This window comes from Eurytemora carolleeae, unplaced genomic scaffold (genome assembly GCF_000591075.1).
Source record: "Eurytemora carolleeae unplaced genomic scaffold, Eaff_2.0 scaffold13, whole genome shotgun sequence".
NCBI classification, from domain to species: Eukaryota; Metazoa; Arthropoda; class Copepoda; order Calanoida; family Temoridae; genus Eurytemora; species Eurytemora carolleeae.
Genome location: NW_019402181.1, coordinates 359,888 through 371,615, shown reverse-complemented (window position 1 = coordinate 371,615; position 11,728 = coordinate 359,888). Strand labels below are relative to the sequence as shown.

Here is an 11,728-nt window from a genome sequence, read left to right as displayed (position 1 = left end):
TTCTCTATGAAAGTGACTTCCAGATATATGCAGTAGAGACAACGAAGGAAATTTTCATAATTCAACACTTTTTAAGGTAGAAAAATCGGTCATGCCGCCGCACTCTACAAATGGAGGAGTGCTAAAAATTACTTCAACAGTTACGATAATACATTTATTCAATGGTATTTTTACTAATAATGACAAATATGTTATTTCCCGATTTGTTTAAAGAGGCTCATGTTCTTTGCACTGGGTCCACTTCCAACATTTTTTCTTATCGAAAATTGTATTTTCACCCCCTTAGATTTGATTTAACATTTGAAAAAATACTCTTTGAGGAAAAGCTATTCGGGAAAAAGTTTATGATCTACCATAGATAAAGTACAATCGATGTACACAAAAACATTCTGTTTTTATTGTGAGCCTGCTAATTTTAACAAAAAGTATAAAAACTAAATTTAAGAAAACATTTATAAATTTATAATTTTTCTATATTTTATTATACATTATGTTATATACATGATAAGTTTAAACCAATAAAATTGGTTGGAAGAAGTGACAAAGGGCGACTTTTATTCAACAATATATAACTATAAGAATAACTATAAGATAAATATAAACAGTAAACAATCAGATGTTGATTTTAAAACAACGTGTTTTAGATATTTCCTGCATCACAAGTAAATATAATATTTCCGTCCACTAACTCTTTTCTACAAAAGCATCACTATTTGGTGCAAGCCCTGACCTAAAATGGAATTAAAAATAATGTTAGTTCTTTCAATCTTTAAAACAGAGGTTAAGCTGCTGACTTAACATTTGACACATACGTTAAAAATAATGTTAGTTCTTTCAATTTTTAAAACAGAGGTTAAGCTGCTGACTTAACATTTGACATATAAGTTTAAAAATGTCAGTTCTTTCCATTTTTAAACAGAGCTTAAGCTGCTGACTTAAAAATCGACTGATAAGTTAAAAATGAAATATAAATTAGAGTAATTAATTTTAAAAATTTCTAAATATAAAAGTATCAATAGTTCGGAATAAAAAAATAGATAGAAGTAGTTGAACTTTCAACCAATTCTCTCTATCCATTTAATACCCACTTCATTTGCTTTTTTAAAAATTTAAATCCAAAAATATATATATAATTTCAGATAAGAAAGAAAAATATTCTACATTATTACCAGTATAATACAGTTTGTTTTTCTACAGGGTGTCCCAATAATCATAGAGAGACAACATTAAACATCGTCTTTGACTTTGAATTATTAAAAAATGTTATAGAGGGTAATCTCTAATGAGGTCTTCAAAATGGGGTCTTTTTTCTTCTAGACTGACGGAGATACAAGATTTTTTCCAAATTTAAAATCTTTTTATAATTGGAAATCTGAACAATTTCCCAGATATCTATGTCAATTTTGAAAATATCAGACTAAATTTTGGAAATCCTAAGACTAAGAATTTCCTTTGGTTAAATTTGACTAGTATTATGGTGTTCACGGAAGAATGTCGCGGAATAAAGACGATAAAGAAGTCGACACTGAAAGGGAGAGACCGGCTATGGCAACATATTTGAACCGAGAGTGCAGTATTATGGAGAAAAATCTTAGGATTTATTTAATAACATGAGACGTTTTTACGTTTCATAATTTCTAAGAAAGAGCATAAAATCATTTGTAAAATTTCATCAGAAGTGAAAGTCCACAAAAAAGTTTTTTTTTACAATTATTTAATAATCCACACCATAAATGTAACAAAAAAAATTCCGTTAGCTAATTTGTTGTTAAGGAGCATATATTTTGAATTTTATTCTTTATAAAATTGTTTGCAGATTTCGTTTTTAGGACACTCTGTACCTATTACTTAATATAATCTATCTCTGTGAACTGGTTTTTAGGACACCCTGTACCTATAACCTAATGTGATATATCTCTGTGAACTGGTTTTTAGGACACCCTGTACCTATTACCTAATATAATCTATCTCTGTGAACTGGTCATCCCTTAAATCTGAAGCTAGCAGCTCCGCAGCTAATTCTGTTAGATCCTGAAATATACAGATTCTCAGATTTCAGATCTGTTAAACATATATGAAAAATCTATCCGATTGTAATTCATATAAATCAACTGAATTCTTTAAAGTCTGTCAGATTATAGGAAAAGTATATTGCTGCAAACTTTATTCCCTCCATCTTTGCAATCCAATGTCGTAGACCTTAGATATTTTAAACTACTAATTTTAATAGATCAATAAAGGAATTGAGTCTTTGTAACAAAATCAAATATTTAAACCCCAATATCTTTAGAACCCGATGTTGTAAACCTATGATATTTCAAACTCTGATTATTTGATTTAACAGAATTCATAGTTTGAAATATCTAAGGTATACAACATTTGGTTCCAAAGTTATAGTGATTAGAAAATCAGAGTTTGTGACAAAGACTCAATTCCTTTAAGTTAAAAAAATATCACAGGTTTACAAAATACAAAATTTGATTTTGTGGCAGATTCCCTGGTACCCCAAATTTGTTTGTTTTTGTGAAGGCTGTGCAAAATTGTCCCACCATAAATATTAGAAAAAGATTTGGATATTAACTCTTACTGAATCTGAATCTTGTTCCGGTTTGAGGACATGATTTAAGGATTCCCTGTCACAGTATTTCAAATAAACAACATTCAGAGTTTAGATATGAAACAATAATTATCTATATAAAAACTATTTAACTGATGGCCAAACGGCTGGACCAAATTGGCTGACATTTTTTGAGGGAACCCATGGGTGTCCCGAGGGTAACAAAGGCTAAAAAATAAAATTTTATTTTCTAATTCCACGGGCAACGTCGGGCACTTCAGCTATAAGAAGATAAATTGAGTTTGTTTGTTTGAATATTCCTAACAATACTGTCACCAAGAATACTCAGTTCATCATCACTGTCATCTACCTGCTCTTCTTCTTCTAGTTTTACAAGATATTCAGGATTAAAAACAAGATCAATATTTTAGAATTAGACAAAATTCTGAAATAGAATCAGAAATAAAATCAGACAAAGAATCAGACATAGAATCAGACAAACAATAATACATACATAGAATCAAACAAAGAAGAATCTGACATAGAATACTCAGACATAGAATCAGGCCTAGAATCAGACAAAAAATTTGACACAGAATAAAACTAAAAATCTGACATAGAATACTCAGACTTAAAGGGCTTAAACAAACAATTCTCTGATATAGAATAAGACATAGAATCCGACATAGAACATGCAAAAATACTCAGAAATACATAAAGTATTAATTTTCTTTGTTTGCTGTATGTCTGATCATCACTCATGAACTCCTTGACTGCAGTTTCCACAAATTTTAATTAGGAAACTTGGTTGAGACACGGGAATGTTTTTACATTATAGTTTAAAGTTCTAAGTGGAGTGGGTTGACTTTTATAAATGGATTTTAGATTACAAGCAAAGCTAGGTTCCTAAGCTATTACATTATAGAAAATATAACAAGAATTACCTTGAGATTGTACTGACAAGGTCTTGTGATGATAGGTTCTGCTACTTGGTCTTGATGCTCTACTGCTAGGTCTTGATGCTCTACTGCCAGATCTTAATGTTCTGCTACTTGGTCTTGATGCTCTACTAGTAGGCCTAGATGTTCTACTGCTAGGTCTTGATATATTTGAGGAAGCAGTATTTCTAGCAGATAATCTACCTCCACTACAAGATCTAGACCTCTTCTCATCCTTCCCTCTGTAATATAATAAGCTCGTCTGTTAGTTTCATGGTTGTTAGTTTGAATATCCAAATGTTTTGTAGGATTTCAAATGACCTCAGGGAAGATTTATGGTCGATCGGAATTTTTAAAAAAATGTCTCCGAAAATGTTGATTTTAAAGATTTTCGGAAATCCGCCATCGAAAACTGAAAAATCTTCGAAAATTAGTTGCTGGTTGTATTAAAGCTTAAAATATAACCACAATTTTCTATATTTTCTATATTTTTAATTTTGAGTTTAATGGAGTTTTATTAATTGTGTACCTGGCCTCTGATTGGTTGGTCCAGCTAACCTCTAGCCTAGATAAACCTCCATCCTCTACCCGACTTATTGTATCCAAGTGTTTGTAAACCAAGCTTTGGTAGACCTCATCCAAATCTTATAAAACAATTTTGTGACTTTCCAGGATATTTTTGAAGAGATAATTCAGTTATATTATGGTTTGAAATATGTACGATTTAAATCAAAACAACAACTTTCAACTGCTCCTAGATTATGTACCTTGAGCCCGACGTCCATCTTGAGAGGATGCAAGGATGGATTTGATTGGAGCAGGAGATCTAACTTCTCCACTAGCAGAGGAAGATATATGGAATATAACTTGTTTAGCAGCTGGCCAACCCTTCAAAACACAGATAAATGTTTATGAATAAGTGAAAAGAAACAATCCTCATTTCAGAGATGAAAACTTATGAAAAAATGAAAAAACTTTAAAATCAGAGATGAAAGTTTATAAATAATTGGGAAAAGATGTCAATATCAGAGATAGAAATTTATGATTTATTTGAGAAAAACAACCATTAATGTTAGAGATGGAAAGGAATTGAGTCTTTGGAACAAAATCAAATATTTAAACTTCAATATCTTTAGAACCCGATGTTGTAAACCTTTGATATTTCAAACTCAGATTATTTGATCTAACAGAATGCATAGTTTGAATATCTAAGGTCTGCAAGATTTGGTTCCAAAAATATAGTGATTAGAAAATCAGAGTTTGTGGAAAAGACTCAATTCCTTTATGAAAAAGTGGGTAGAAGAGGTTAAAATGTATGTTTAAGTGATAAAATAACCGTAAGCTAATTAGAGATCAAAATCTATGAGGGAGTGAGAAGAAAAACCTTTAATATCAGAATATGAAAGGTTCTGAAAAGTGAGAAGAAGAAGAAGAAGTATTAAGAACAGAGTTAAACATTTATGAATGTGTGAATAGAAGTTAAACTAGGTAAGGCGGAATTAACCACTTCTGAAAGTTTGTAGTTCAGCAAACTCATTGCAAGAAAATTATTTTAAAGCTAAAATTTTACTATAGGTCGTCATTTAAATTTTATTTATGATGTGTAACCATGTAGAAAATTAAAATAATTGAGAACCTGTTGAGTTCTAGGTCTGGCAGAGTGAAGAACTAGTCCATCACTGTATCCTGCACCCTAGAAACAATTACAGGGGTGTCCTACGAAACATGACAGTTGGTGAATAGTTTTAAATGTTTTGTCCATAATTTGTTAAGTTGTATAATACCAAAGAGAAAAACAAATAATATTATATGGCATTCATATTGTAGTAAAATTGATTTCAAAGTGAAATATCTTTGAATGAAAGATTTTTTTTCATGAAATAAACTGCAAAAAGTCTTTAATATCTAATACAGTTTATGGAAGAAGACATTAAAAACTGCCCAACAACTTTTTCGTGGGACACCCTGTAATCAATTTATATAGGTTTCTTTTTTAGCAAAGAGGCGCTCAACCTGACTCGTCAATTAAAGAATATCAGAACCCTTATAATGATAATAATCTGACGTGAGGACAAGTTACTGTATCAAAGACTAGCTTAGGAACCCAGCTTTACCTGGAAACTATAAAAGTCAACCTACTAAATTAAGAACTTGAAACCAAATAAAAAATATTTCCGTGGTTCAACTGAGTTCCCCAATAAAAATTTTAGGAAATTAGTCAGGGTATTTATACGTTTTCCCTAGGGGATATTAGTTCCTAAACGCGATTCGGCCAATTTCTAACACTCAGTGTTAAAAATGGGCAATAAACCATTTTTAGAACTATGTCCCCTGAGTTATGAGCGTGACATCCAAAAAAACAGATAAACAGGCATACAGAGATTACTACTTTATATATATATCAGGTTTCAGATAGAAAATGAAGAGATCTTTACATCAATGTTGTTAAAATGAGGTAAATTGTATCATATAAACTGCCAATAACACCCGTAAAAGAGAGTGCAATTAATTGCTTAAAAAGTTACAACATTGCACACTTTAATCGATTACTTGTAATAATTCTGCTGTAATGTTTCTATTGCATGAAATCCTTCATGATTGTTATATATTATAGAACATTAGAGCCTCTACAAGATTATTAAAGGTAAACCTTAAATATAAAGAACCTATAGAGACCCTTGGGGGAAAAACCTAGAGAGCACCTTGAAGAAAGCCTAAAGAGAACATTGAAGAAAACTCTAGAGAGAGGCTTGGGAAAAAACCAGAGAGTACCTTGGCGAAGCCCTAGAGAAAGTTTTGGAGAAATTCTAGACGGAATTGGGAAACCAAAAGATACCGTTAGTCTAAGAATAACCTTGGAAAAGACTCGTGAAGAAACCCCAGAGCAAACCTTGGATAGAACCTAGAAAGAACCATAGAGAAAACCTTGAATTAAACTATAATACACCATAGAATGAATAATGAAAAATAACCTTCAGAGCACTTTAGGGAAACCCTATAGAGAGTCTTGGAGAAACCCTAAAGAAAACTATGAAGCATCCTGGAATAAAATTAGTTTCAAGGAACATTGGAGAAACCCTAGTAAGAACTTGGAGAAAATATAGAGAGAACCGAGAGAAAAAATGCAAGGAGAACTGTGAAGAAAGCCTAGGTAGTACTTCACACCTGAGAGAAAAGCTAGAGAGAATCTAGGTCAAAACCCTATTAAGAGCCATGAAGAAACTTTATAGTGAAACATGATTAAAACCGAGAGAGAACCTTGGATACAACCTAGACAGAACCTTGATTAAACGCTAGAGTAAACCTTGCAAAAAACCTAGAGAGAACATTCGATAAAACCTAAAGAAAACCTTGTAAAATCCCTAGATACAACCTTGGATAACATTTAGAGAAAACCTAGGAAAAACCTAAAGAAAGCCTTGGATAAACCCAAGATAAAACCTTAGATAAAATCTATTAGAGAAAAAAACTAGATTAAAACATAGAGAGAACCTTAAATAAAACCTAGATAAACTCTAGGATAAAACTTAGAGAAAACCTGGGAGAAATCCTCGAGATAACCGTAGAGAAAATCTCGTGAGAACCGTTGAGGAAACTTAGAAAGAACCGTGGAGAAATCTAGAGAGAATCTAGAATAAAACCTAGATAAAACTTTGGATAAAACCTAGATAGAACCTTGGCTAAAACCTAAAGAAAAGCATGGATATAACCTAGAATGAACCTTGGATAAAACTTGCAGAAGACCCATAAAAAAAACTTGGATAAAACCTTGTGAGAAAATCACAAGTTGAGGAAAACCTATATAGAGAACCGTGGAGAAACCTAGAGAGAACCTTGGATAAAAGCTTGAGAAAATTTGCGTAAAACCTGGAGGAACCTTGGAAAAAATCTAGAGAGAACTTTGGATAGATCCTAAAGAAAAGCATGGATATAACCTAGAATGAATCTTGGATAAAACCTTGTGAGAAAATCACGTGAGAACCGTTGAGGAAAACCTATAGAAACAACCGTGGAGAAACCTAGAGAGAACCATAGATAAAACCTTGAGAAAACCTTGGATAAATCTGAAGATAAACGTGGAGAAAACCTTGGATAAATCTGAAGATAAACGTGGAGAAAACCTTGGATAAATCTAAAGAGAACAAGTTTGATAAAACTTGCAGAAAACCTAAGGAGAAATTTAGATAAACCAGAAACCAAGAAAGAAACTTAGGAAAGAACCCATGAAAACCGTCTAAAAAGAAATTAAGAAAATAGACTTAAACAAGACTTCTAGAATGAAACCGGAAAGAAACTTAGAAATGACCCCTGGATAGAAACCTTGAGACTCGGAGGCTCGGTCTGAAACTCAAATATTGCTTTAATTTTCTATTAAAAAACCAAAACAGCCAAAAATGCAATCAATCAGTTCCGAATTGGAACAAACAATGTGAAACTTTATTCCCTAGAATTAGTTACACCAATTAGCTGTGTAGTACTTGTAAACTTGGTTCTATACTCTTGTATACTTGAATACTTACACTGTAAACCCTAGCGAGGGATATTTAACCTCAATGCACTCATTATACCGTGCTAAGCAAGCTCAAAATTACCCTCAATAAATAATTATAAAATATCCTGAGGGAAAACATAAAGTCTCCAAGGTTGGAATTTACGATTATTTCAAGAAAATCTATCATGCAAGCTTTAAATATAAATAAAAGATTTTATCGTTAATTCTCAAATAGAAAGTGATTTCAAACAATGTTTCACAAAATGATTTAAAAGTAATTTAAAATGAGCCGCTTTTAAAAGCATTTCCTTTTTAGATTTTCTTTTTCTTTATTTTTCCTAACCCTAATACTCTTAATAGTCTGATAATATTAATTCCAAGCCTTGACTATTTGATTGAGCGATATTCAAAGTTTTAAATATTAAACATCACGATATCAGTGTCCGAATTTAATGAATTTAAGCCGCGTCTCAAATCCCCCAAAAACCGTTTCAATTGAGTGCCGGCCTAAATCTTGAAATATTGAATACAATTTCAAGTGGAACCAACCACATTTGAGCCCAGGCTTAAATTTAAGCCGCGGCACAAATTTTTTAATTCGGGCTCAGGCTGCAGAGATTTAAGAATTAGATAATTTAACTTTGATTTGATATGAAAATAGGTATGTAAGTCCTACGCATGGGTATTGGATATTACCTGAGTACTCCTGTATCCTCTACGTATGGATATTGGATATTACCTGAGTACTCCTGTATCCCCTATCCTTATGCCAAGCAGGAACCTTTCTACCCTGGATACCTGAAAGAGAGTGTTCATGAAATGTAGCATGGTAACGTAAATCATTTAATTATTTGTTATTGTTATTCATACCACAAATTGTGGGCAGACCTCAAACATAAACTAAAAATGCTAAATCAATGTTAAACTCAGGATTTACAGATCTTTAAAAAGTTTAATATGTCTCAAATGAATCCGAGAGAAGTTTTCCACAACACTGCATACTCAGTTCAACTACCTTATATAGCCGGTCACTCCCTTTAAACTAAAAATTTTGTATTTTGAATGGCATGGTTGGGTTTCTGTAGAAGGCCTTCTAAGACGACAAAATATTATGAATATAGAATATCAGAATTCGATAGAAAATGACAGAAATTACTTATATTGATTAGTCTTGGACAATATTTATTGGAAAATCATGAAAACAAAAATAAAAGTCAGGAATTTGGTTTTCAGCAGTTTTGTAAAAAATGTATTATTTATGATTGAACCATCATTCAGTAGAGTTTCTAAGAGGTGGTAATTATATTATACTAGCTGAAGGGCCCGCGTTGCCCATAGAATTAAAAAAAAATGGAATTTGGAAGAAAAAAATTTTAAAAATCGAATTTTTTAGCCTATGTCACTCTCAGGGTACCCATGGCCCCCTCACAAAATTTCAGCCAATTTTGTACTTCCATTTGGCCAGCCAAAATACAGTTATACATGTATATGAGCGAATTTAGTTTTATTATATAGATTATACTATGAGGAAGTACTTCATAGCGCAGTGATCTAAAGATTGCAAGGTTTCACGCAGAATCGATAAGAATTTTCCTAGGTACCTATTGAAAGCTATAGCTAATAACAAATGCTTTATAAATCTAAAACAAAAAGTATAAGTTGTTTAGTGAGGTAAACCCAAAAGCTTAAAAACGATCCAGTGTTGAAACTTAGTCTAACTTTTTAGAGCAGTTACAGTTTCAAGTAGATTTTTTCCCCTTTGGGTTGACTATAGTGTTATACGATTGTTTTAAATTGATTTAAAAAGAATACTTGATTCTTTCTTAAAGTTAAATTCTCTTTATTTTTGTGTAATGGAAAAGTTTTCCAAGTTTTCTGTAATTGTGAATAATTAGCTCAGTGATTAACTATAATTATTTCCGTTTTAATGGTAGGCCGTGTATTTATTAATTTGTGGAACTCTATGGTAACAGAACAGACTTAATTTTGCTTTTATTCAAATTGCGTTCAATTAAGTTCAAATTTAATAAATCAATATTATCAAAATTTTCAATTTGACCAGATATATGTTATATATAATATAATATATATGTATACATATAATATGTTATCAAAAATGTGATTTTTAAATATTTTTTTATCATTTTAAATGATGAAGTGGTCTGATGACAAATTTTAACTTTGCTATCCACCCCATTTTTATTTTAATAATTTTGACTTGAATTTTTTAAATTTGCTGTTTTTATTTTTATTTTTATTCAAATTTTTTTTAGCTAGACTGCAGCCAGCAGTCGTTAAGTTGTCACAGGGAAAATATTTGGATATAAGGATTTAAAATGTTTATTTAATTTTTTTGTGGAATTTTTTAAAATTTAAAAATTCACGAATAAATCAGATAAAAATCTACGATATTTTCAAGGTACATTAGTTCAAAAACGAGATTTGGCCCATATCTGAAAACGGTCAAGGATTTTAACATGAAAACCGACCTCCTAATATAATTTTGAAACGGGTTATTTGTTTTCAGTGATTACTAGAAAACTCTGGAACAAGAAGTCGACTTTAAGAATCAAATTTTGACATAAAATAATCCAATTAACATTAGGGCACGGCAATTGTGAAATGTAAACATACCCATTCACTTAAAAAAGTGATTTTATAACTTTTTGGTAAAGTTTAGCATCGTTGCAACATCAAATGCACTTTAATATTACTTTAATGTCGTATTCTTATTCTATAGTTTTCTGGGTATCACTGTATATTGAATATTTTGTGTATAGTGCAGCATTGTTTACATTAACTTTAATTGTTGAAACATAGTTCCTTACCTAGACCAGCGAGTATGACGGATTGGTTTGGTCGGATAGGTTTAATTTCTGTATACTCAATATCCTGAATTAATAGAATATTTTTTTTTATTTTCATAAAATGTTTAGAAAAACAGATAACTTAACAAATTTTTTTTATGACGACATAAAAAACTATATTTTGAAACTTTTAATTTCAATAGGAAAAAATTATTTTGATCTATAATTAAAATATTTGGTAGTAAATAAAACATCAATAGTTACCAGATAGTCTAGATAATAACTATCAATAATTACCTGATAGCCAAGAAACTCATGTTAAAATACACCTGATAAGTCAAGAAACTGATATTGAAATATACCTGATAGTTAAGAAACTGATATTGAAATATACCTAATAGAAAAGAAACTGATATTGAAATATACCTGATAGTCAAGAAACTGATATTGAAATATACCTGATAGTCAAGAAACTGATATTGAAATATACCTGATAGTCAAGAAGCTGATATTGAAATATACCTGATAGTCAAGAAAGCTGACTTTTCCACGTCTGCTAGTTTGTTTTACCATGATTCTGTATTTGTTAACAGAGCAACCTACTTGAAGAAATTACTCATTTTATCTAAATATACATGCTTTTAACGGCTGGATAAAATTGGCTGACATTTTTTGAGGAAAACTCCCATGGGTACCCAAGAGGTAACTTTATAGGCTAACCAAATTTTTTTTCAAAATTAGATTTTTTTTAAATGCCACGGCCACAACGCTGAGCAATTTAGATTGTCAACAACAGTCTTTGATTTTCATTTTCTTAACAAAATCCTATCAGTGACCACTGATGCTATTTTTTTCATATTAAAGTTATGATATAGTGCCAGTGTGAATCCTTTACCACTCAATATCAAATATAAGAAGTTAACGAGATGATGGG

The 11,728-nt window shown here is 31.1% G+C and overlaps 1 protein-coding gene across 2 annotated transcripts; it reads right to left on the bottom strand.

Annotated features, from left to right (window-relative positions):
* Positions 1-533: 533 nt before the first annotated feature.
* On the bottom strand, positions 534-11,438 carry LOC111718183 (uncharacterized). 2 transcript variants are annotated; one of them, XM_023493710.1, is made up of 11 exons: positions 11,317-11,438; positions 10,816-10,879; positions 8,727-8,785; positions 5,132-5,188; positions 4,263-4,383; positions 4,025-4,139; positions 3,502-3,737; positions 2,878-2,932; positions 2,588-2,633; positions 1,955-2,031; positions 534-730 (listed from the first exon to the last, which is right to left on the bottom strand). In XM_023493710.1, the coding sequence occupies exons 1-11, from the start codon at positions 11,365-11,367 to the stop codon at positions 685-687; spliced, it is 927 nt and encodes a 308-aa protein (XP_023349478.1). In that variant the 5' UTR covers positions 11,368-11,438; the 3' UTR covers positions 534-684. The 2 variants fall into 2 exon arrangements, with proteins under 2 accessions (XP_023349478.1, XP_023349476.1); XM_023493708.1 differs by having other exon boundaries at positions 2,878-2,941; positions 11,317-11,437.
* Positions 11,439-11,728: the final 290 nt, after the last annotated feature.

What these genes read in the sequence shown, in the direction of transcription:
- LOC111718183 (XM_023493708.1), bottom strand. Translation starts at nt 11,367, where the DNA reads ATGGTAAAACAAACTAGCAGACGTGGAAAAGTCAGCTTTCTTGACTAT. An exon ending in CCAGACCTAGAACTCAACAG is followed by an intron (nt 4,384 to 5,131) that starts GTTCTCAATTAT and finishes TGTGTTTTGAAG; the next exon opens with GGTTGGCCAGCTGCTAAACA. An exon ending in ACCAACCAATCAGAGGCCAG is followed by an intron (nt 3,738 to 4,024) that starts GTACACAATTAA and finishes ATTATATTACAG; the next exon opens with AGGGAAGGATGAGAAGAGGT.